The sequence below is a fragment of the Phocoena phocoena genome, chromosome 1 (genome assembly GCF_963924675.1).
Source record: "Phocoena phocoena chromosome 1, mPhoPho1.1, whole genome shotgun sequence".
NCBI classification, from domain to species: domain Eukaryota; kingdom Metazoa; phylum Chordata; class Mammalia; order Artiodactyla; family Phocoenidae; genus Phocoena; species Phocoena phocoena.
In genome coordinates this window covers 54,455,347-54,482,179 of record NC_089219.1, presented here as the reverse complement: position 1 = coordinate 54,482,179, position 26,833 = coordinate 54,455,347, and the positions used below count along the sequence as shown (strand labels likewise).

General features: G+C 37.1%; 1 protein-coding gene and 3 pseudogenes across 1 annotated transcript in view; 3 read left to right on the top strand and 1 right to left on the bottom strand.

Annotated features, from left to right (window-relative positions):
* Positions 1-7,449: 7,449 nt before the first annotated feature.
* Positions 7,450-26,833, top strand: part of ITGB3BP (integrin subunit beta 3 binding protein) — a gene marked incomplete at its 5' end in the record, with an annotated part of 52,751 nt that continues 33,367 nt past the window's right edge. The window contains 2 exons of the mRNA XM_065884899.1: positions 7,450-7,461; positions 10,463-10,598. Coding sequence (XP_065740971.1) covers positions 7,450-7,461; positions 10,463-10,598 — 148 coding nt within the window. The remainder of the gene's footprint in view (positions 7,462-10,462; positions 10,599-26,833) is intronic.
* Positions 11,298-11,902, top strand: LOC136124808 (peroxiredoxin-1 pseudogene; annotated as a pseudogene).
* LOC136138053 (heat shock factor-binding protein 1 pseudogene) lies at positions 13,705-13,935 on the top strand (annotated as a pseudogene).
* On the bottom strand, positions 19,917-21,375 carry LOC136140095 (keratin, type II cytoskeletal 8 pseudogene; annotated as a pseudogene).

The window sequence follows — 26,833 nt, the reverse complement described above, 5'->3', positions numbered from 1 at the left end:
CCCACATGCCGCGGAGCAACTAGGCCCGTGAGCCACAGCTACTGAGCCTGTGCATCTGGAGTTTGTGCTCCGCAACAAGAGAGGCCGCGACAGTGAGAGGCCTGCACACCGTGATGAAGAGTGGCCCCCGCTCGCCGCAACTAGAGAAAGCCCACACACGGAAACGAAGACCCAACACAGCCAAAAATAAATAAATAAATAAATATTTTTTTTTAAAAAAAAGTATTATATCTCTCAGAATTAATTCCTTAATCATCAAATGGACATCTTTGTTCAAATTCTCCAATTATCTCATATATTTTTTGACAGTTCAGTTCTCTTTTTTTAATTTTAGCATTTTTTATTGAAATATAATTCATGTAATATAAAATTCATAATTTTAAAGTATACACCAGTGGTTTATTATATACTCATTACATTGTGCAGCCATCACCACTATCTGATTTTAGAACATTTCCATCACCCCAAAAAGAAATCCATACCTATTAGCAGTTAGTCTCAATTTCCTCCTCCCTACTCCCCCAGTCCCTGGCAACTAATAATTTATTTGCTGTCTTTATGGATTTGCCTATTCTGGACATATTATATAAATGGAATGATACAATATGTGACTGACTTCTTTCATTTAGCATAACATTTTCAGGGTTTATCCATGTTGTCACATGTAACAGTACTTTATTCCTTTTTATGGCTGAATCATATTCTTTTGTATGGGTATATCACCTTCTGTTTATCCATTCCTCAGCTGAAGGACATTTGGGTTGTTTCCACTTTTAAACTATTATGAATAATGTTGTATATAACATTCTTGTACAATGTTTTGTATGAACATGTTTTCAGTTTTCTTGATTACATACCTAGGGGTGGAATTGGTGGGTCATACGGTAATTCTAACTTTTTGCAAAATTGCCAAACTCTTTTCTACAGTAGCTACACCATTTTACATTCCCACTATCAGTGTATGAGAGTTCCACTTTCTCCACCTCCTCAACAACACTTGTTATTTTCTGAATTTTTGATTCTAGCCACCCTACTGGGTGTGAAGTGCTATCTTATTGTGGTTTTAATTTGCATTTCCCTGATGATGTTGAACATCTTTCCATGTACTTATTGGCCATCTGTATATTTTCTTTGGAGAAATATCTGTTCACAACTTTTGCCCATATTTTAATTGGGTTGTCTTTTTACTGTTGAATTGTAAGAATTCTTTGTGAATTCTGAATACTGTTACCTTGTCAGATATATGATTTGCATATACTTTCATCAATTCTGTGTGTTGTCTTTTCACTTTCTTGACAGTATCCTTTGATACACAAAAGTTTTAAATTTTGATGAAGTCCAATTTACTTTTTCTTTGATTGCCTGTGCTTTTGGTGCCATATCTAAGAAACTGTTGTGCAGTCTATGGTAATGCAAACTTTCACTATGTTTCTTTCTAAGAGTTTTATAGTTTTAGCACTTATGTTACATTTAAGACCTTATTGAGTTCATTTTTGAACATGGTATGAGGTTAGGGGCATGTGGATATTCATTTGTCCTAGCATTGTTGAAAAGCTATTATTTCCCCCATTGAATGGCCTTAGACCCTTGTTGAAGATCAGTTGATTATAAATTCATGGATTTATTTCTGGACTCTCAAATCTATTCCATTTGGTTGTAGATCTGAACTTATGCCACTACCATGCTGTGTTGATTACTATAAGTTTTCAAAAAGAAAGTTTTTAATTACTATAAATTTGAAATTAGGAAGTGTGAGTCCTCCAACTTTGTTCTTTTTCAAGATTGCTTCTGTTGTTCCATATGCCTTGCAATTCCTGGTGAATTTTAGGGTCACCTTCTCATTTCTGAAAAAGAAAAATTTGTACTTTTGATAGGAATTACACTGAATCTGCCATTTTAAAATTAGTAATTCTTCTAAACCATGAACACAGGATCTATTTCTATTTATTTTGATTTTCTTTCATTTTTTTCAACAATGTTTTGTAGTTTTCAGTATACAAGTCTTATACTTTTGGGTTATATTTATTCCTCAGTGTTTTATTCTTTTTGGTGATAATGTAAATGGCTTTTTGTGGGGTTTTTTTGCGGTACATGGGCCTCTCACTGTTGTGGCCTCTCCCGTTGCGGAGCACAGGCTCCGGACGCACAGGCTCAGCGGCTATGGCTCACGGGCCTAGCCGCTCTGCAGCATGTGGGATCTTCCCGGACCGGGGCACGAACCCGTGTACCCTGCAGCGGCAGGCGGACTCTCAACCACTGCGCCACCAGGGAAGCTCTGTAAATGTTTTTATAATTTCCCTTTAGATCAGTCATTGCTAGTGTATAGATACACAGCTAATTTTTGTATATTGATCATGTATTGTGTAACTTTGCTGAACTCGTGTATTAGCTCTAATACTTTCTTATAGATTTTTAGGGTGTTCTATATATCAGATCATGTCATTTTTCTTTCCCATCGGATGCATTTTTTTCTTATTCTTGCTTATTGCCCTGGCTTGAACCTCCAGAACAATGTTGAATAGAATGGCAAGAACAGATATCATTGCCTTGTTCCTGATCTTAGGGGGAAAGCATCCAGTCTTTTACCATTAAATATGATGTTAGCTGTGAGTTTTTCCTAAATGCCCTCTGTCAGATTGAGACACTTCCCTTCTATTCCTAGTTTGATGATTATTTTTTATTATGAAAGAATTGTATTTTTGTCAAATGCTTTTTTGCATCTATTGAGATGATCGTGTGGGTTTTTTTCCTTTATTCTATTAATATGATGTATTATATTGATTGGTTTTTGTATATTGAACCAACCTTGCTTTCACAGGATAAATCCCACTTGGTTGCAATATATAATTCTTATTTTTCTCTGGTTTCAGTTTGCAGGAATGTTGAGGATTTTTGCATCTGTATTCATAAGGGAGATTAGTCTGTAGTTTTCTTTTAAGGTATTTGTCTGGTTCTAGTCTCAGAGTAATGTGGTCTCATAAAATGCGTTAGGAATTGTTCCCTGTTTTTGATAGAGTCTGAGAAGAATTGGTGTCAATTCTTCTTTAAATGTTGGTAGGATTCACCAGTGAAGCTCTCCAGTCCCACGCTTTTCTTTTTGACAAGTTTTCTGAATTGATCTAATCTCTTTACTTGCTATTGATACATTCCAATTTTCCATTTCTTCATGATTTAGTCCTGGTAGGCTGTGTATTTTGGGGAATTTGTCCATTTCATCTAGATTATCTAATTTGTTGGCATACAATTGTTCATAGTATCCGCTTATAATACGTTTTATTTCTCCAAGGTCAGCTGTAATATCCGCCCCCCATTCCTGATTTTAGTAATTTGATTCTCATTTCTTTCTTAGTCAGTCTAGATAAAGGTTTGTCAATTTTCTTTTCAAAGAAGCAACTTTTAGATTCATTGATCTCTATTTTCTTATTTTACATTTCATTTGTTCTCTTTAATATTAGTATTTATTACTTCTTTCCTTCTGCTTCCTTTGGTTTTAGTTTGCTCTTGTTTCTTAAGGTGGAAGGATAAGTTATTGATTTGAGAGCTTTCTTCTTTCTTAATGTATGTTTAACTTTCTCTCTGAGTACTGCTTTCTCTTCATCCCGTAAGTTTTTACATGTGTTGTGTTTCATTTTCATTCTCCTCAGTGTATTTCTAATTTCCCTTTTGATTGGTTATCTAGGAGTTTGTTAATTTCCATGTATTTTTGTATTTTCCAAATGTCCTTCTTTCTTTAATTTCTGATTTTATTCCATTGTGATTAGAAAACATTCTTTACATGATCCAAATCTTTTTAAATTTACTGAGATTTGTTTTATGGCCTAACATATCTTCTATCCTGGCTAATGTTACATATGCACTTGAGAAGAATGTGTATTCTGCTTTCGTTGGGTGGAGGGTTCGATAGATGTCTGTTAGGTCTTATTGGTATATAGTGTTGTTCAAGTCTTCTGTTTCCTTGCTGATTTTCTGTCTAGTTGGTCTATCCATTGTTGAAAGTGGGACACTGAAGTTTCCAACTATTATGGTTGAATTTTCTATTTCTTCCCTCAATTCTGCCTGTTTTTGCTCCTTGTATTTTGGGGCTGTCTTGTTAGATGTGTATGTGTGTGTGTGTTTATAATTGTTATATCTTCTTTTTTTCAGTATCAGTAAGTCTTTATTCATTGTGTTTTCTTGGAGAAAAGAAGAGGAAGGGGAAAGGATCAGCATATAGCAGAAGTATATAGCAAAAGTATAGCAGAAAGGGAAGCAAGTATCCATTAAAACCATAAACACACACTGGTGATAGATTCACCAAAGCCCAAGGGAGCTCAGTCTTCTGTAGTTCAGGAATGAGAGGAAGGTATCAGGGAAAGAACAAACAGGTTCATGCTATCTTTCCCATCTTATAAATTCAACAGTTAGCACAAAGCTTTGGTTTCTAGTAGTAAACATGGAGTTACATTTGTCCATCTCCTATTAAACATAAGTTTTGACTTAAATTTTTTGCATCTGCATAAAAGTTCCCGAGTGACTTGGATATATACATTCATCTTCCCTCTCTTGGTTTCCTACCCCGTCTTTCTACATGAAAGCCCCCCATTGCTTCTCTCAATCTGTAATAGGATATTAAGTAGGTTTGGTCCGTCCATATGCCAGTGTAAGTGTTTTGCATGAATCTTATCAAGGAATAGTCTTGACTCACAAGGTTTGGCACAAGGGATGACATATTCCTAACTTCTTCAGGTTTTTTTATACAAATGATTCAGGAGTTATGGAGACACTCAAGAATCTAAAGAGTATGTCTGTGTAGTATAGGAGTCAAGTTTTTAGGACAGAAGATCTGGTCTAAAATAGGAAATAGGGAAAGGAGAACAAAAAAAAAGGATGATCTAAGGCTTTCCCTTTTTTTCAGCTTTATTGAGTTATAATTAACCAAAATATAAGATATTTAAAATGTACAATGTGATGATTTGATGTATATATTGTGAATATATGTATACACACACACACACACACACATCGTAAAAGGATTCCTCCCATCAAATTAATTAATGCATCCATCACTTCAGATTTTTCTTTTTTTCTTTTTCTTTTTTGGTGAGAACGTTTAAGTTCTACCCTTTTAGCAAATTTCAGTTACTGTACGATACAGTGTTATCAGTTATAGTCACCATGTTATACATTAGATTCTCAGATGTATTCATCTTATAACTGAAAGTTTGTACCCTTTATTAACCTCTTTTTATTTCCCCCATCCCCCAGCCACTAACAACCACTTTTTTACTCTCTATTTCTGTGAGTTGGACTTTATTTTTTTCCCCTATTAAGTGATACCATGCAGTGTTTGTCTTTCTGTCTCTGTCTTATTTCACTCAGCATAATGTCCTCCAGGTTCATCCATGTTGTCACTAATAACAGGATTTCCCACTTTAAGAAGAGTGGCCCTAAGATGATATTCCAGATCCCTTTGGCTGGTATACAGTCCTCTGAAAGATACTTTGTCTTTTTTGCTTTCAATACAAAAAGAAATTTGTAAACAATTAAAAACCCAGAAGAACATTTAGAAAGATCAATACATTGTATTTACATAGTCTGAGTGACCTAACGATCACCAAATCAGCAACTGTCCAGCTTTATAAATCTAAGACAAATAAAATGTTTAAATGGAAAATTAGCACATGAAAAAATGTTCAACATCATTAGTCATTGGAAATACAAATTAAAACCACAAAGGAATACCATTCCCACTCACTTGAATAGCTAAATAACAACAACAAAACAGAATGGCTTTAAAAATCAACACTGGAATGTCTAAAACAGCCTGAAGGTTGGTGAGGATGTGCAGCATTTGGAACTCTCATTTATTGATCGTAATTTAAAATGATACAAACACTTTAGAGAACTATTTAGCCTTTATTTTATATATAGAAAATAAATCTATATCCATCCTATAGTCTGGCAATTCCATTCCTGGGCTTCCCAAATAAATAAAATCATATATCCACAAAAGACATATACAAAAATGTTCTTTAGCCCCTTAATTCTTAATAGCCCCAAACTGGAAATAACCCAAATGTCCTTCAACAGGAGATTAGAAAAACAAATTCTGGTACATTTATGCAAAGGAATAGTAAAATTAAAAGGAACACAATCTTACCACTCACAACAACATAGATGATCTCAAAAACACATTGAAAAGAAGAAGCCAAACACAAGAGTTATGTATTTAATTTATATGAAGTTCAAGAATAGGCAAAAATAGCTATGGTTATAGGAATTAGAAAGTGGTTGCTTCTGGGCTGCAGAGTGGGAATTGAGTGGAAATGGGTACAAGGGAATCTTCTGGGATGACAGAAATGTTCTTCATCTTGGGGGGTGGTGACATCAGTGTATATATACAGTTATCAGAACTCAGCAAGCCAGACAACTTAAGATCTGTGTATTTTATTGTAAGTAAATCATACTTCAATAAACAAAAATATATTTGAGGTAGGATTCACTTCCTATTCTGAAAAAATAGGAGGACATATGAAGGAATGACAATAGCCATGAAAATATATCTTTAAAAACTTATTGAAGACTACAGTGCAAGAGAGTAACAAAATGGTCATGTCTTTAATATTAAAATTAGTATTTTAATGTCTTAAAATTGTGGAATAGTAGTGTGCACAAATAGAAACACCAGTGTATCAACTTTTTAGCCAATGTTTTATTTTTCCTGTTAAAATATTTTTATCAAAGTAAAATTTATAGATTGTGAAATTCACAGATCTTGAGTGTACAGTTCAATGAGTTTTAACAAATGTATATCCCTGGGTATCAAACACCCCATCAAGAAATAGAACATTGTCATCAGCACAGATCTAATATATTGGTTATATCCTTTCCCTGATGTCCCTGTAAGATCACGGGGTAAGTGCAAAATGCTTTTGTTCTCCATAACTACCATTAGAAATAACAAAACCTAAATATTATTAGAGTCATTAAGGGTGGTAATTGTGGCAACTGATAAAAAGTTAGTTGATATTTAGGACTCTTCTAGGAACCCTAGGCCCAAATCATGAAAAATCCCTGAGACAGCTAGTATTTAAAATTTTCTAATGTAAATTCTATAATAAGTACTAGTGATATATAATACTGCCTTAGGTGAAACATTCCAATAACCTAATTAACCAGTATAAGATTATAAAGAATTGTCTCCCTTTAGCTACCCTAATTTTTCTTTTGCTTCTGGTTGTCCAAATACCTACAGTACCTGTATTTTTAAATATTTCAGTGATAGCGTAGTCTAGTAGTTCATAATAATAATAGCAGATCCATTATATCCCACATTTCATCCTGAAAGAACCCTTAGTTAGTACTTTCTAGACTGTTTATAATAGGTAAAAATATATAAAATACAGGTACCTTTTTGGTAGAATATGCTTTCAACAAGGTGATGAAGCAAGCTACAATTTGTGAAACATATTGAAGGAGAATGTCATATATATTTGAAATTCTGGAGAGAACATTCACTTCTTTTTTCTGGGCAGAAAAAATCAATGACCAAATTTTAGTTTTGCTAATGTACAAGGTTTGACCTTACAGAAAGTACAGTGGCATTTGGACTGATCCTAGACAGAATCTTTTTTTTTTTTTTTAGTGTGGTATTAAATAACTTTGTCAATAAATATTACAAGCAGTTGTAAATTATTATAGAAAGTAGTTGTGACTTATCTGATTTCTATATCCTTATATTTTGTTTGCATCCTGAATTCTTTCCCTTCTCTAGCCAAATCTGTTCTTCTCACTTTTTCTTCCTCTATTTTTCTAAAGGACCTGGTAGGTAGCACTCATCATTGCTGAATGGAAAGAGTTCCAGACTTCTCAATTAGTAGCTCAGTCTTCTCTCAAATCCCAGTCTTCTTAACTCTTCCTTTTGTAGGCGACTAATAAGAAGACCAAGTCCTTCAACGTTTGGGCGTTGGCAGAATGGAAATTCTTAGGATTTTAGGATCACTTTTAAGCATCTTCAGAGTTTAAAAATTAGAGGACCTTGGTTAAACTTTGAGAGGAAAAGAACTTAAAGAAGTAAGACTATGCATTTGTGTGTATCAGTAGGCAGACATATAAAAATGCATTATTTACTGAAGAATATTTAGTGGGATAGTAGGGAAAGGTAGATTTTCTTTTTTCCCTCTAAGTACATTACGATTGTAGACATATATTTTCCTTTTTAATCAACACAGATCACCAAAAAAAAAAAAAAAAGCAAAAGAGAAGACTTAGTATTTTTAAGGTGAGGGGGGAAAATTTGTATATATATATATATATATATATATATATATACACACACACGTGCGTGCACACACACACACAAAGACTTATTTTACGAAAGCTAGAAAATTGTTTTCAATTGATCTCCAGTTGCAATATTTAGATATTTGGCAATTGGAAAAATAATTTTTGGTGAAAATAGGAAAACAGATTGACATAAATGTACATTAGGGTAGTGACTTTCATTTCTTGTACATACACAGTGAAATATTTCTGGACAATAAATTCTTAGAAAAGTGGGGTTGGATTGGATAAATGTCATAGTTTATGACTGAATACTTATAAACAGCTGAAAACTCAGATGGAGAGGTAATAATAACCACCTGTTAAAGAGACTTAAAACTCTTGCACCTTACAAAAAAGATTACTTTGAAGCTATAACTTGATATTGTAGTTTGATTTTTTTTAAATATTGGTTATATTTGTGGCTACTGTGGATACATAAAATAAAAAATATAATGCCTTTTTTCCCCCAATACAAAGAAGTATCTATCATTTAAAATCTTACCTGTAAAAAAAAAAATTGATGCTATAGATTCTGGAACTAATACCAAGATTATTGAAAAAGGTGACATAGCCACTATTTCTGCCATGGTGTCTTGAAAATAAAGAATAGGTGACAATGGAGAATTATATAACTATTTCAAGTCAGCAGCCAAGCTAAAGTTTAATTCTACAGTGTTGGCAACATATCATGAACCTTCAGACCTTTCCTTTATCCCTAAATCCACCCTGTGCTGTCTGTTTCATCTCTAGATTTCAGGTTTTTCATACCTTTTATTTTCAGTTATCTAAGCCTCACCCTTCCTCTTCACAAGAATCCTTCTGTGAGATTACTGCAGCCCACTTTGGTTTTCCCTCTTCTCTGAATTTCTGTAACAAGCATACTACCTTTAGACCTGTCCTCTGCTGTTTATGAGGCCAGAGCAATTTGTTCTCTTCCTGTATACACATTAGTTAGCAAATACTGGGTGATTAGTAAGCATTATAGAAAATATGTTTAAAAAGAATTCAGAAGAGCAAGCAATTAATAGTGTGATAATGGGTGTTTGGAGGAAGTGGATTATGAATGAGGCCCCAAACCAAAGAAAGACTAGCTGAGACCCAAATGTGCATAACCTAAGTGACTGGGACTAAAGGCGTCAGTTAATAATAGATGAATGAACCAGTGAACAAATGAGTATATTCTTTTTTTTTTTTTTTTTTTTTTTGCGGTATGCGGGCCTCTCACTGTTGTGGCCTCTCCCGTTGCGGAGCGCAGGCTCAGTGTCCATGGCTCACGGGCCCAGCCGCTCCACGGCATGTGGGATCTTCCCGGACCGGGGCACGAACCCGTGTCCCCTGCATCGGCAGGTGGACTCAACCACTGCGCCACCAGGGAAGCCCCAAATGAGTATATTCTGAATAGAGTGGCCTGGCTAAGTTTACTGGGCTGTTTCTTTTAAATCATTCATTCATCATACATTTTTGAGTTCTATAGTACAAGGATGAAGTAATATGTATTTTCAGAAACTTAAATACTAATGGGGTATACAGAAATGTAATAAATTATTAGAATTTACTAACTCCAATAAGAGGTATGAACAAGGTCTATGGGAACACAGAGGAGGAAGCTGCAGAGAGGATTTGTGTAGAATAGATCAAATTCTCAAAGGCCTTAAATGCCATACTCAATTGTTTGAACATTATTTTTGTTTTATCATTAAGATACTGTGTCAGAGCAACTTTGTGAAGGTTAAGGACACCACTAATCCTTCCTAGGGTTTCCTTGTGGGTCTTACTAAGAGACACTTCTGAGATTTTCTCTGGTCTAGGCCCATAATTATACTTCACGTTCAGCTAACAACAAATGTCAGGATGTAATTGGGAGAGTCAGCTATCTCTACTTGTTTGGAAATACCATCTCAGAATGTAGTAACCATTTAATGTTAAAACTTCATAAAATCCAATTGAGATGCCCTAATCAGTATGGAGACCAGGAAAATGTACATACCTTGAAATAACAGTGTTCACTTTGAAGATAATAATTGTGTATATTTAAAATCCGAAAAGAAAGATCAAGGAAAAGAGTATTAGTTTGAATTTTGCGAGTTTTTCAAATGTATTTCCAAAGATCTGTAACTAAACATAAGTATTTTTGTCCCAAATTAATATTTATTTCTAGTCATTTGATTCTTCAAAAATCACAAGGAAGATAAGTGTTACAGCCTATTCTCCAACAACTGGAACCTGTCAAATTAGCCCATTTGCTTCTCCCACAAGCTCTAAAGAACAAGAGAACAAAAATGGACCATCAGATGGTTAGTTGAAAATTCTTTTCCATTTATTGTGAGATTTTTCTAGTTATTGGTTAAATCAGAATTTTGATTTAATAATATGTGGATCTTGCTGCAGCTGATTTTTCTCTTTTTTCTTAAAGAATTCAACATAGAAAAGACTAGAATATAGGTAACACTTTGGACATAAATGTAAACTTTATAGGCAGTTATTTTAAAATGCTACTGCAGACTTTGTTCTCTTACTATCCCATCCATTAAATAGAAATTATGGCCTGACTGCCTTCAGCCACTATCAATTATAATGGTATAGCCTCTTAACAAGCTATCCATCATGTACATAAATTAAAGGGCACATAATTCAGGTAATGCTACACTACAATTTGAGAGTGATACTTCTGAATGTTATTTTTATCCATGTTATCCATTTAGTTTTTCCACATTTCCTGTGTCTTTATAGCTTGCTTTTATTTATTATATTTCATCCTCTTTACTATTTTAAATGCATTTGCAAAAGGTTTTTAGAATTTTCCATTAGAGAGTAACCTAATTTTAATATGAAATTCTTTATTTTAAAATATTGTTAGTTTAATTTTGACCACACATATTTCTTGTTCTCTGGTAGTTTATTGCTAAAATATTCATTTAAAAGATATAGAAATCTAGACGTGTCTCCTTCCTGACTGTCTCTGTAGTTTGTCTGTGAGAACTGCTGATAGCAATATGTCTTCAGGAAATGCCAAAATTGGGCACCGTGTCCCCCAGTTCAAAGCAGCTTCTGTAATGCCAGATGGTCAGTTAGAAGATATCAGCCTATCTGACTACAAAGGAAAATATGCTGTGTTCTTCTTTTACCCTCTTGACTTCACCTTTGTGTGCCCCATGGAGATCATTGCTTTCAATGATACGGCAGAAGAATTTAAGAAACTCAACTGCCAAGTGATTCGTGCTTCTGTGGATTCGCACTTCTGAAACCTGGCATGGATCAACACACCCAAGAAACAAGGAGGACTAGGACCCATGAACATTCCCTTGATACCAGACCCCAACCCAAGCGCACCATTGCTCAGGACTATGGGGTCTTAAAGGCTGATAGAGGCATCTCATTCAGGGGCCTTTTTATTATTGATGATAAAGGTATCCTTCGACAGATCACCGTAAATGACCTTCCTGTTGGCCGTTCTGTGGATGAGACACTGAGACTAGATCAGGCTTTCCAGTTTACTGACAAACGTGGGAAAGTGTGCCCAGCTGGCTGGAAGCCTGGCAGTGATACCATCAAGCCTGATGTCCAGAAAAGCAAAGGATATTTCTCTAAGCAGAAGTGAGCACTGGGCCATTTTAGGGCCAGGCTGAAGTAGATGGCCATGAGAACAAAACCTCTTTTGTACTATTGTCATGCTTAAAACACAAGATCTTACACTCAGCCCAGATGTGGTGTGGGACAGGACAGGCCTTTCCTGCAGCGGTTGGGGAGGCCAGCCTTTCTTCCTCTGGAGGGAATGGCCTGAGCTGTATTATGGGGCAGGCAAACTGATGTGTATAGTAGTAGGGTATCACTTTTGGTCTTCTGTAGTTTTATTAAACTTGAGCTGAGAAAAATAAAGATATAGAAATCTAGATTTCATAGGTTTAATTTTTAATATTGTAAAAGGTCATGAATCAGTGACATGTCAAGTTTTTATAATATAAAATATTAAGTAGGTTTAAATTTAGTAAAATATATTTTAGATATTCTGTGATTAGCCTGATTCATATTTACTATTTAATATTTGAGTGCTAAGCATGTACTAGAAACTACAGAGAAACAAAGAAGTCTCCTCATTTTACCTAATTTGTTGTAATGAAACCTATAATGAGATCTTAAACTTTTGAATGACTTTTATTTTACTTTAATCAGGTGCTTTTTATCTTAAAGCTATCACTACTAGGTTTGCTTTCACAAAAATATATGAAGATGTATGTGTTTTCTTCAAGCTCTATATAGTTCTGGGGGTTTTTTCATTCGCTTGATATATCTTTTGTTTAAAATTAAAAATTAGTGCCTTAGAGATAGAACATCTCTATCCTGAAATGTGAATAGATTTCAAGTGGATACATACTCAATTTCCATATTGAAATTAAATATGGACTTAAGGGAACATTTCTTTTGCCCATAAAAAGATTGGTCACATGATCTCAGTTGACATTTAAGTGGATAATTATCACAGATTATAGTACTAGGTAAGCTCTTTTTTAAAAAGTCATATAGCAAGGGTTCTTGGGGTGCTGGTAATATTCTATTTCTATGTGATGGTTATGCAAGTTCACGCTATAATTATTCATTAAACTGCACATGCGTGTTTTATGTACTCTGATATATAGATCACACATACAGAAGTCTCAAAATAGAATTCGGTCTAGAATCTTATATCGGATTATGTCATTTGTAATCATTACATTGCTTTTCCTAATATGTCATCTTATATATGTTTTAGAAATAGGAAAGCCTGGGTCTTATAAAGTAATTTAAGTTCCAAATGAAGTCATAACTTCTGTTAACAATTCTCACTTTTTGAATATTGTACAAAACATAAGGTACAATTTAAATAAGCACTTTTACTTAAATAGCATTTTCAAGGACATTTTAGGTGCTACTCAGTTGCCATCACACTTAGGATATATAAGTCAAAACTTTATCATGACTTTCAGGGCTATATGTCATCTAATACCTGACTACCTCACCTGCCTCACTTTCTGCTGCCCTTCCAATGTTTACAGTACTTTAGCCACTCTTACTTTCTGGTTATTTGTCAATCGTGCTGAGCCTGTTGCCTTCACAAGAACTGCACTTGCACTTTTCTCAATCTCGAATATTCTTCCTCCAGGTATTTATATGTACTTTCTATATTCATTTGAATCACATACTATGTGAACAGGTGACAATATTAACTTTAAATCTATTTATAATTGTAAAAGGAAGAAAATGTGGTTCTGAGTCTTCCCTCTACTTAGACTCTACATGGCCCACAAATGGCGTGAATGCTTCCAGTTTATACATTTAATATACACACATACGGGGCGTCTGCGCGGACAAATGGAAGTGTAGGTGACGGTCTGAGACAGCACCGCCAAGGTGGGAACCCGGGAGATGGCAGAGGCTGAGCCCAAGACCGTGCAGGATCTCACCTCGGTGGTGCAGACACTCCTGCAACAGATGCAAGATAAATTTCAGACCATGTCTGACCAGATCATTGGAAGAATTGATGACGTGAGCAGTCACATTGATGGCCTGGAGAAAAACATCGCAGACCTCATGACACAGGCCGGGGTGGAAAAGCTGGACGGGGAAAGCAGGATTGCTGCCACACAGAAGACTTGAAGGTTGCTCATCTGCACTGGAATCTGGAACACCCTTTTTACAAGCCAAGAGAAGCCGGATAGCTTTTTGCAAGTAACTACTCTGTAGACAGGTTTTATATTATAAAGTGTGCATTCTTCTTACCACATACTATAGAGTTGGTTTATAGAGTAGTTTCCCTCCCCTGCCCCCCATGTTTCCTGAACATGGTAATTTCACGTCTTGGACCTTGGTCAGTTGTGCTATTAAACACTAAAACTTTGGCAGTTCCTGCATACAATTGTCAAATTTTTTAGTGTATTTTTGTGAAGTCATTTTTTTCCTATCATTCCCTTTGTAGTAGTTGCTGTTGGATAAAAGTTGCTGTGTAATTTTTTTATTGGACATAGGGTAGATCCTTGGTTATAATAAGATTTTGTGAAGTAAGGCATTGATAGTTAAGGTTCTTTGATCCTCAGAGTGACTGAGTAAACACCAAATAGTGTGTTGGCGATACTTTCCAAGTGGTTAAAAACATTTAAAATTGTGTATTCAAAAATATCTGGCACTACTGTGTCACCAAAACTTGGAATGGAACCACGATTTTATGTCTGAGTCCCTGAGGTCAGATGCTACAGTAACAAAGAGTGACCACAAGCCACTTTACGGTTAGCATTTTTAAATAGAGACAATGACAGAGTTGTCTGATGTGATGAGGTTTTCAGCAGTTAGAGTTTTGCATGAGGTTTGCACCTTCAGTAGGACCTTACCTTGTCCATCTACAGCAGTTACCATAGGAAATCTGGCAGGACTTTACAACTAAGCTACTCCATCTTTTGAGCTAGTGGCTGGGAAAAGAAACAGAAAAGGAAAACAGACCATGTTAAGTCCATGCCTACTAAATAACTAGCAGTAGGCTTGAGTTTTTAAGAAATACTGTTTCTTTAAACTGTTTCTTACCTAAATTCGAGGAGAGTAGTGGCTTTATAATAGATGATGGAAGACAGGGAAAATAACTCCTACGGCTCAGCTGTACAGTGTCAGGAGTGCTGAGCCCAGAGGCAGTGTTGATGGGAAGGAGACCCATGCAACTTTCACAGCGGGATGATTTTGTATAGAGAATATGGAAGAAGCTGAGGAATGGAACAGTGCTGTGGAGAGGGAAACCCGTAGTCGACACAGCATGATTTTTTTAAAGTTTCCTATGTCACTAGTCTTAATTGTTTGTACTGCAAATATATAATAATATTAAGGAATAATTTGTCCTATTTATAAATTATATGGGGAACACAGAGGAGTCGATTTCTTCTGGGATAAAATGAATTCCCCACTGTTACCACCGAGCTGCAGAAACTCCCTCACTGGGCCGGTAGGTTGTGCTGCGAGGTGTGGCCCTGAAAGCCCAGAGCCGGCTGGACTCAGGGACTGGGTGGAACCGCGTGCAAGATGCTTCCAAGCCTGGGAAATGGCAAGTGGACCATCAGGATGTAAGCAGTTGTCTCCTTAAGTAACAGGAAGGTTTCAGAGAAAGCTCCCCTGACCAAAAATACCTGCTGTGAATAAAGGTGCCTGAAATCCTGCTTAAAAAAAAAAAAAAGATACACACACACACACTTTTATTTATTTATCATCATATATATTGATTACATTTATGTATGTTTGTGTGTGTGTATCATTATATTGCTATCCCCTCCCCTACCCCTTAGCAAATTTTTCCAAACTAGTATCCTTTTCAGAGGAGAGGAAAGATGGTAAAATTTTCTGTTCTTTTACTCCCAAGATTGCATCAGACTTATTTTTTAATAGTTGGGGTAGAAGGATAAACAACAAATTTGCACAAAGAGAGTACTTGTAAATTAGACAATAGATCTGTAAAGATCACCCAGACTGTAGCAATGTAACAGCACAGAGAGATAAAGAGATGGAGTATATGATAAAACAGTAAAGAGAAATAATGGATAGAATAAGCTCCAACATATGTCAAATAGGAGTTCTACAAGGAGGAAATAGAATGGAGCAGAGGCAATATCTAAGATACATGGACTATCGGCTTTTCATAATTGAGGAAAGACAGGAATTTCCAGATCAGACTGGCATGCTTCATCTGAGCAGGATGAAATAAAACAAATTCACACCTAATGGTATCATGGTAAAAATGCAGAACATCAAAGACAAAGAGAAAATTTTAATGACAGCTTGACAGTAGACTTCTCATCAGTATCTATAGGCTGCAGCAGGAAATGGAGTAATAATACCAACTGAAAGTCACAGCTGAACTTTTTATTCAGGAAGTAAGAATGAAGTAAAGATATTTTCAGACAGTCTGAGAGAATTTACCATTCACAGATATTCCCTGAAAGGATTACTAAAGAATGTACTTCTGTAAGTACATGCTCATAATTGAGCCTCAAATAAAGGAATGAAATGCAAAGAGCAATGGTAAAAAAAAATGAATTAGCAAACATGTTGGTAGATCTATAAATCTAGTTATAAAACTGTGATTACAAATCTTGCTGACTATAAAGCAAAACAAAAACAACTTGATAGGGGGTTGAAAACAAATACTAATAGACCATAATAGCATGGGAGATATATGAGGAAGCAGAAAGGAATTAAAAATTTTAAGGTCCTTATAATTTTCAGGGAGCAGATGGAATATCTGTCACTTGACTTTTTAATGGTATTTTTGTTTACTTGCCTGTAAAATGGGGAAAATAATAATATCTACCTCAGGATTGTTGTGAGAATTAAAAGAATTAATGTACAAAAAAGACTTAGAACAGTGCCTGGCATATAGTAAGTGTTCAATACATATTTTAGCTATACTTTAAAATATTATTATTATACTTTAAGAAAAGACGTCAGATGATTTAATATAAAAGGATAAAAAAACAGTGAATATTAGCTTTTTTAAAAAGCTAAGAGTTGGTACAAGACTATTAATATTAATATAGACCAAAATAGACTTTAAGACAAAAAGGCTTTATTGAAGATAATATGAATTTTTACATAATGAGAGAAGGAAAGATTCACTACCAGAAAAAGGATCCTGACCTTTGTGCATCAAAAATAAAAACTCAAAACATGACGAAATAGGCAGGATTGCAAGGAGAAACTCACAAATCCCTAATCATCGTAGGAGATTTTAAACTACCTCTTTCAGAAGCTGATAAAATGGATTAAAAAAAGTTAGGAAAGATACAGTTTGTTTTTTATTGTCATTCAACCAATTTCTTTTCTTCCAGTTTTACTGAGCTGTAATTGACATATAGCACTGTTTAAGGTGTGCAGCATAATGATTTGACTTACATACATCATGAAATGATACCAAAATAAGTCTAGTGAACATCCATCATTTCATATGGAAGCAAAAGAAAAGAAAAAGGAAAAAAATTTTTTCCCTGTGATGGGAACTCTTAGGATTTCTCTCTTAACAATTTTCATATATAACATATCACAGTATTAATTATATTTATTGTGTTGTACATTACATCCCTAGCATTTATTTATCTTATAACTGAAGTTTGTACCTTTTGACTACCTTCATCTCATTCCTCCTCCCTGCTACCCTGTGCCTCTAGTAACCACAAATCTGATCTCTTTTTCTATGTGTTTGTTTGGTTTGGAGGTATAATTGACATACAACACTATGTTAGTTCCTGGTGTACAACATAGAGATTCGATATTTCTATACATCACATAATGATCACCACCATGAGTCTAGTTACGATCTATCACCATAAAAAAATATCACATTACTATTGATTATATTCCCCAAATGTACATTTCATGCCTGAGACTTACTTATTTTATAACTGGAAGTTTTTACTCTTAATCTCCCTCACCATTTTCTCTCATCCCTCCATTTCCCTCCCCTCTGGCAACCAGCTGTTTGTTCTCTGTATCTATGACAGTTTCTGTTTTGTTACATTTGTTCATTTATTTGGTTTTTAGATCCCACATATAAAAGAAATCATGACACTTGTCTTTCTTTCTCTGACTTAATTCACTTAGCATAATACCCTCCAGGTCCATTAATGTTGTCACAAGTGGCAGTTTCATTCTTTTTTAATGGCTGAGTAATATTCCATTGTATATATACACCACATTATCTGTTGATGAGCACTTACGTTGCTTTTCATATCTTGGCTATCATAAATAATGCTGCAATGAACATAGGGATGCATATATCCTTTCTAATTAGTGTTTTCATTTTCTTTGGATAAATACCCAGGAGTGGAATTGCTGGGTCATATGGTAGTTCTATTTTTACATTTTTGAGGAACCTTCACACTGTATTCCATAGTGGCTGCACCAATTTACATTCCCACTAACAGTGCACAAGGATTCTCTTTTCTCTGCATCCTTGCCAACACTTGTTATTTCTTGTCTTTCTGATAATAGCCATTCTAACATGTATGAGGTGATTTTGATTTGCATTTCCCTGGTGATTAGTCATGTTGAGCATCTTTTCATGTGCCTGCTGGCCATCTGTATGTCTTCTTTGGAAAAATGTCTGTTGAGATCCTCTGCCCATTTTTTAATCAGGTTGTTTGGTTTTTTGATGTTGAGTTGTATAAGTTCTTTATATATTTTGGATATTAACTCCTTACCAGACATATCATTTGTAAATACCTTCTCCCATTCAGTAGGTGGCCTTTTTGTTTTGTTGATAGTTTGCTTCGCTATGCAAAACTTTTTTGGTTTGATGTAGTCCTGTTTATTTATTTTTGCTTTTGTTTTCCTTGCCTGAGGAGATAATATCAAAAAAAATATTACTTTTTTTTGTTTTGTTTTGCATATACATTCATTTGTATTATTTTTTTTAGATTTGACTTATAAGTGATACCATACAGTATTTGAAATATTTTCATAGGCACTAAAGATCTTTCCAAGAATTTACTAAATCAATATGCATTTAAACAGTCAGGTACTTTTACCTCTAAAATCATATTTATTTTACTGTGATATCCTGAGGAACTCACTATTTTCTAGATATTAGTATCAACAATCCCTTGTTGTCAACTCTGAGACAAAAAAATAGGGGTTAAATAATGCAAGCTGGAAACTTTAATATACTTTGATTAAAAATATATATATATATATATTTTTTTTTTAAGGAACCAGTTTGTTGCTCTCGTGAAATCCCTTTTTTTTTTAACATCTTTATTGGGGTATAATTGCTTTACAATTGTGTTAGTTTCTGCTGTATAACAAAGTGAATCAGCTATACGTATACATATATCCCCATATCCCCTCCCTCTTGCGTCTCCCTCCCACCCTCCCTATTCCACCCCACTAGGTGGTCACAAAGCACCGAGCTGATCTCCCTGTGCTATGCGGCTGCTTCCCACTAGCTGTCCATTTTACATTTGGTAGTGTATATATGTCCATGCTACTCTCTTACTTCGTCCCAGCTTACCCTTCCCCTCCCCACGTCCTCAAGTCCATTTTCTACGTCTGCATCTTTATTCCTGTCCTGCCCCTAGGTTCGTTAGAACCTTTTTTTTTTTTTTAGATTCCATATCTATGTGTTAGCATACGATATTTGTTTTTCTCTTTCTGACTTACTTCACTGTATGACAGACTCTAGGTCCATCCACCCCACTACAAATAACTCAATTTTGTTTCTTTTTATGACTGAGTAATATTCCATTGTGTATATGTGCCACATCTTCTTTATCCATTCATCTGTCGATGGACACTTAGCTTGCTTCCATGTCCTGGCTATTGTAAATAGTGCTGCAATATACATTGTGGTACATGACTCTTTGTGTGTGTGTGTGTGTGTGTGTGTGTGTGTGTGTGTGTGTGTGTGTTGGCAGAGCCAGCTGAAGCTTTATTCTTGGATTGGCTTTTAGTTGGGGGCGTGAGCAAGATAGGGAGCCCCAGGCAGTTGACTTCCCCTGGGGTGGGCTAAGGACGGGGCTGAGCCTCAGGTCTCTGGTTCTGACACTCCCCCGCACAACTCCTTCTTGCAGGAGCAAGTGAGTGGGGAGGCTGGGAGGGATCGCAGGAGGCTTTCACTTGGTCGGGACGTCAGAGGACTCAGACACCAGCTTCCCGTCATGGGTCTCAATCTTCTTCACAACCACAGTCTTAGAACTGGTACAGCTGAAGGAGCCAGAGCCCCCTCCAGAGCCCAAGCTGGACTGGTAGGAGCTCAGGCTGTAGTTGAGGCGAGGGGTCCCGTAGGCCGAGGTCAGCCCACCTGAATACCCACTGGTGGTCTTGGTGTGGATACTCATGTTCTGCATCCCAGACTCCAGCCGGCTCTCCTTGCCCTCCAGCAGCTTGCGGTAGGTGGCAGTCTCCACGTCCAGGGCCAGCTTGATGTTCATCAGCTCCTGGTACTCACGCAGCTGCTGTGCCATGTCCTGCGTGGCAGTTCTCACAGCGGCCTCCAGCTCAGCCAGCTTGGCCTGAGCATCCTTGATGGCCGGCTCACCACACTGCTCAGCATCAGCAATGGCAGCCTCCACGGAAGCCCTCTGGCCTTTGAGGCCCTCAATCTCAGCCTGGAGTCGGTTGATGTTCCAGTTCATCTCAGAAATCTCTGTCTTCGTGTGATGGAGGTCATCCCCGTGCTTCCCAGCCAATGTCTGCAGCTCCTCATACTTGATCTGGTACATGGTCTCAGCCTCGGCCTGGCTGCGGTTGGTGATATCCTCATACTGGGTCTTGACCTCGGCGATGATGCCGTCCAGGTCCAGAGAGTGGCTGTTGTCCATGGACAGCACCACGGAGGTGTCAGAAATATGCAACTGCATCTCCTCTCCATACAGTTGCCTGTAGAAGTTGATCTATTCAGTCAGCCCTTCCAGGTGGGACTCCAGCTCTACCTGGTTCATGTAAGCTTCATCCACATCCTTCTTGATGATGACACATTCATTCTCCATGTCTATGTGCATTTGGATCTCTTCCTCATACTTGGTCTTGAAGTCCTCCACCAGCCCCTGCATGTTGCCAAGCTCCACCTCCAGCTTCAGCTTCACCTGGGCCACGGTTTCCAACTGATGCCAGAGGTTGTTGATGTAGCTTTCAAACATGTTGTCTGTGTTGCTCCAGGCTGTCTTCTGCTGCTGCAGGAGGTTCCATTTGGTCTCCAAAATCTTATTCTGCTGCTCCAGGTGTCGCACCTTGTCGATGAAGGAGGCAGATTTGTTGTTCAGAGTCTTGATCTGCTCCTTCTCCTGGGTACGCATGGCCTAGATGTTGGGGTCCACCTCCAGCTTGAGGGGGCTCAGCAGGCTCTGGTTCACTGTGACAGCTGTGATGCCCCCCAAACCCAGGGCCCCGCCATAACCTCAAGCCAGACTCATGCTGGTGCCCAGGCCACCCCGGAAGTTGCTGCTGCTGCCCACCCGGGAGAAGGCCGAGGAGCCGATGTGGGCACCGACCCACTGGTATAGGAGCGGCTGCTGAAGGACCGGGGCTGGAGGTGGACACCTTGTAGGACTTCTGGGCCACCCTGATGGACATGGTGGAGGCTGGAGAGGAGGCGAGGAGGCCGAAGCAGACAGAGACTCGAGTTGAGAAGTTGCTTCTCCCATGACTCTTTTTGAATTATGGTTTTCTCCAGGTATATGCCCAGTAGTGGGATTGCTGGGTCATTGGGTAGTTCTATTTTTAGTTTTTTAAGGAACCTCCATACTGTTCTCCATAGTGACTGTATCAATTTACATTCCCACCAACAGTGCAAGAGGGTTCCCTTTTCTCCACACCCTCTCCAGCATTTATTGTTTCTAGATTTTTTGATGATGGCCATTCTGACTAGTGTGAGGTGATACCTCATTGTAGTTTTAATTTGCATTTCTCTAATGATTAGTGATGTTGAGCATCCTTTCATGTGTTTGTTGACAATCTGATATCTTCTTTGGAGAAGTGTCTGTTTAGGTCTTCTGCCCATTTTTGGATTGGGTTGTTTGTATTTTTGATATTGAGCTGCATAAGCTTCTTGTATATTTTGGAGATTAATCCTTTGTCAGTTGCTTCATTTGCAAATATTTTCTCCCATTCTGAGGGTTGTCTTTTCGTCTTGTTTATGGTTTCCTTTGCTGTGCAAAAGCTTTGAAGTTTCATTAGGTCCCATTTGTTTATTTTTATTTCCATTTCTCTAGGAGTTGGGTCAAATAGGATGTTGCTGTGATTTATGTCATAGAGTGTTCTGCCTATGTTTTCCTCTAAGAGTTTGATAGTGTCTGGCCTTACATTTAGGTCTCTAATCCATTTTGAGTTTATTTTTGTGTATGGTGTTAGGGAGTGTTCTAATTTTATTCTTTTACATGTAGCTGTCCAGTTTTCCCAGCACCACTGACTGAAGAGGCTGTCTTTTCTCCATTGTATATTCTTGCCTCCTTTATCAAAGATAAGGTGACCATGTGTGCATGGGTTTATCTCTGGGCTTTCTATCCTGTTCCATTGATCTATATTTCTGGTTTTTGTGCCAGTACCATACTGTCTTGATTACTGTGCTTTGTAGTATTGTCTGAAGTCAGGGAGCCTGATTCCTCCAGCTCCGATTTTCTTTCTCAAGATTGCTTTGGCTATTTGGGGTCTTTTGTGTTTCCATACAAATTGTGAAATTTTTATTCTAGTTCTGTGAAAAATGGTTTTGGTAGTTTGATAGGGATTGCATTGAAACTGTAGATTGCTTTGGGTAGTATAGTCATTTTCACAATGTTGATTCTTCCAATCAAGTGGTATATCTCTTCATCTGTGTGTATCATCTTTAACTTATTTCATCAGTGTCTTACAGTTTTCTGAGTATAGGTCTTTTACCTTCTTAGGTAGGTTTATTCCTAGGTATTTTATTCTTTTTGTTGCAATGGTAAATGGGAGTGTTTCCTTAATTTCTCTTTCAGATTTTTCATCATTAGTGTATAGGAATGCAAGAGATTTCTGTGCATTAATTTTGTATCCTGCTCCTTTACCAAATTCATTGATTAACTCTAGTAGTTTTCTGGTAGCATCTTTAGGATTCTCCATGTATAGCATCATGTCATCTGCAAACAGTGACAGTTTTACTTCTTCCTTTCCAATTTGGATTCCTTTTATTTCTTTTTCTTCTCTGATTGCTGTGGCTAAAACTTCCAAAACTATGTTGTATAATAGAGGTCAGATTGGGCAACCTTGTCTTGTTCCTGATCTTAGTGGAAGTGGTTTCAGATTTACACCACTGAGAATGATGTTGGCCATGGATTTGTCATATATGGCCTTTGTTTTGTTGAGGTAAGTTCCCTCTGTGCTTACTTTCTGGAGAGTTTTTATCATAAATGGGTGATGAATTTTGTCAAAAGCTTTTTCTGTATCTATTGAGATTATCATATGGTTTTATCCTTCAATTTGTTAATATTGTGTATCACACTGATTGATTGGCCTATATTGAAGAATCCTTGCATTCCTGGGATAAACCCCACTTGATCATGGTGTATGATCCTTATAATGTGCTGTTGGATTCTCTTTGCTAGTATTTTGTTGAGGATTTTTGCATCTATGTTCATCAGTGATATTGGCCTGTAGTTTTCTTTGTGAGATCTTTGTCTGGTTTTGGTATCAGGGTGATGGTGGCCTGGTAGAATTTGTTGGGGAGTGTTCCTCCCTTTGCTATATTTTGGAAGAGTTTGAGAAGGATAGGTGTTAGCTCTTCTCTAAATGTTTAATAGAATTTACCTGTGAAGCCATCTGGTCCTGGGCTTTTGTTTGTTGGAAGATTTTTAATCACAGTTTCAATTTCAGTGATTGTGACTTGTCTGTTTATACTTTCTGTTTCTTCCTGATTCAGTCTCAGAAGGTTGTGCTTTTGTAAGAAATTGTCCATTTCTTCCAGGTCGTCCCTTTTATTGGCATATAGTTGCTTGTAGTAATCTCTCATGATCCTTTGTATTTCTGCAGTGTCAGTTGTTACTTCTCCTTTTTCATTTCTAATTCTGTTGATTTGAGTCTTTGCACTTTTCTTTTTGATGAGCCTGGCTAATGGTTTATCAATTTTGTTTATCTTCTCAAAGAACCAGCTCTTAGTTTTATTTATCTTTGCCATTGTTTCCTTCATTTCTTTTTCATTTATTTCAGATCTGATCTTTATGATTTCTTTCCTTCTTCTAACTTTGGGGTTTTATTGTTCTTGTTTCTCTCATTGCTTTAGGTGTAAGGTTATATTGTTTATTTGAGATTTTTGAGGGAGGATTGTGCTGCTCTAAACCTCCCTCTTAGAACTGCTTTTGCTGCATCCCATAGGTTTTGGGTCATTGTGTTTTCATTGTCATTTGTTTCTAGGTTTTTTTGTTTAGAACTTCATGTTTTTTAAAACCTTTTTTAAAAAAATTTATTTTATTTTATTTATTTTAGGCTGTGTTGGGTCTTTGTTGCTACACGCAGGCTTTCTCTGGTTGCGACAAGCAAGATCTACTCTTCGTTGTGGTGTATGGGCTTCTCACTGTGGTGGCTTCTCTTGTTGTGGAGCACAGACTCTAGTTGCACAAGCCTCAGTAGCTGTGGCTCATGGGCTCACTAGTTGTGGCTCGCGGGCTGTAGAGCACAGGCTCAGTAGTTGTGGAACACAGCACAGGCTTAGTTGCTCCACAGCATGTGGGATCTTCCCAGACCAGGGCTTGAACCCATGTCCCCTGCATTGGCAGGTGGATTCTTAACCACTACACCACCAGGGAAGCCCTGTTTCTGGGTATTTTTTGATTTCCTCTTTGATTTCTTCAGTGATCTCTTGGTTATTTAGTAGTGTATTGTTTAGCCTCCATGTGTTTGTATTTTTTACCGTTTTTTTCCTGTACTTGATATCTAGTCTCATAGCATTGTGGTTGGAAAAGATACTTGATATGATTTCAGTTTTCTTAAATTTACCAAGGCTTGATTTGTGACCCAAGATATCATCTATCCTGGAGAATGTTGCATGAGCACTTGAGAAGAAAGTGTATTCTGTTGGTTTTGGATGGAATGTCCTATAAATATAAATAAAGTCCATCTTGTTTACTGTGTTATTTAAAGCTTGTGTTTCCATATTTATTTTCATTTTGGATGATCTGTCCATTGGTGAAAGTGGGGTGTTAAAGTCCCCCAGTATGATTGTGTTACTGTCAATTTCCCCTTCTATGGCTGTTAGCATTTGCCTTATGTATTGAGGTGCTCCTATGTTGGGTGCATAAGTATTTACAATTGTTATATCATCTTCTTGGATTGATCCCTTGATCATTATGTAATGTCTTTCTTTGTCTCTTCTAATAGTCTTTATTTTAAAGTCTATTTTGTCTGATATGAGAATTGCTACTCCAGCTTTCTTTTGATTCCCATTTGCATGGAATATCTTTTTCCATTCCCTCACTTTTAGTCTGTATGTGTCCCTAGGTCTGAAGTGGGTCTCTTGTAGACAGCATGTATACAGGTCTTGTTTTTGTATCCATTCAGCCAGTCTGTGTCTTTTGGTTGGAGCATTTAATCCATATACATTTATGGTAATTATCAATAAGTATGTTCCTATTCCCATTTTCTTAATTGTTTTGGGTTTGTTATTGTAGGTCTTTTCCTTCTCTTGTGTTTCCTGCCTAGAGAAGTTCTTTTAGCATTTGTTGTAAAGCTGGTTCCTGGTGCTGAATTCTCTTAGCTTTTGCTTGTCTGTAAAGTTTTAATTTCTCCATCAAATCTGAGATCCTTGCTGGGTAGAGTAATCTTGGTTGTAGGTTTTTCCCTTCCATCACTTTAAATATGTCCTGTCACTCCCTTCTGGTTTGTAGAGTTTCTGCTGGAAGATCAGCTGTTAACCTTATGGGGATTCCCTTGTATGTTATTTGTTGCTTTTGCCTTGCTGCTTTTAATAGTTTTTCTTTGTATTTAATTTTTGTTTTGTTTTCTTTTTGCGGTATGCGGGCCTGTCACTGTTGTGGCCTCTCCCGTTGCGGAGCACAGGCTCCGGACGCACAGGCTCAGCGCCCATGGCTCACGGTCCTAGCCGCTCCGCGGCATGTGGGATCTTCCCGGACCGGGGCATGAACCCGCGTCCCCTGCATCGGCAGGCAGACTATCAACCACTGCACCACCAGGGAAGCCCTGTATTTAATTTTTGATAACTTGATTAATAGGTGTTTTGGTGTGTTTCTCCTTGAATTTATCCTGTATGGGACTCTCTGTGCTTCCTGGACTTGATTGACTATTTCTTTTCCCATATTAGGGAAGTTTTCAACTATAATCTCTTCAAGTATTTTCTCAGTCCCTTTCTTTTTCCCTTCTTCTTCTGGGACCCCTAGAATTCGAATGTTTGTACATTTAATGTTGTCCCAGAGGTCTCTGACACTGTCCTCAATTCTTTTCATTTTTTTTCTTTATTCTTCTCTGCAGTAGTTATTTCCACTATTTTATCTTCCAGCTCACTTATCCATTCTTTTGCCTCAGTTATTCTGCTATTGATTCCTCCTAGAGAATTTTTAATTTCATTTATTGTGTTGTTCATCATTGTTTGTTTGCTCTTTAGTTCTTCTAGGTCCTTGTTAAACATTTCTTGTATTTTCTCCATTCTATTTCCAAGGTTTTGGATCATCTTTACTATAATTACTCTGGATTCTTTTTCAGGTAGACTGCCTATTTCCTCTTCATTTGTTTGGTCTGGTGGTTTTTTACCTTGCTCCTTCATCTGTGTATTTATATCTCTGTCTTCTCATTTTGCTTAACTTACTGTGTTTGGGGCCTCCATTTTGCAGGCTTCAGGTTCTTAGTTCCCATTGTTTTTGGTGTCTGCCCCCAGTGGGTAAGGTTGGTTCAGTGGGTTGTGTAGGCTTCCTGGTGGAGGGGACTGGTTCTGGTGGATGAGGCTGGATCTTGTCTTTCTGGTGAGCAGGACTGCATCCAGTGGTATGTTTTGGAGTATCTGTGAACTTTTTATGAGTTTAGGCAGCCTCTCTGCTAATGGGTGGGGTTGTGTTCCTGTCTTGCTAGT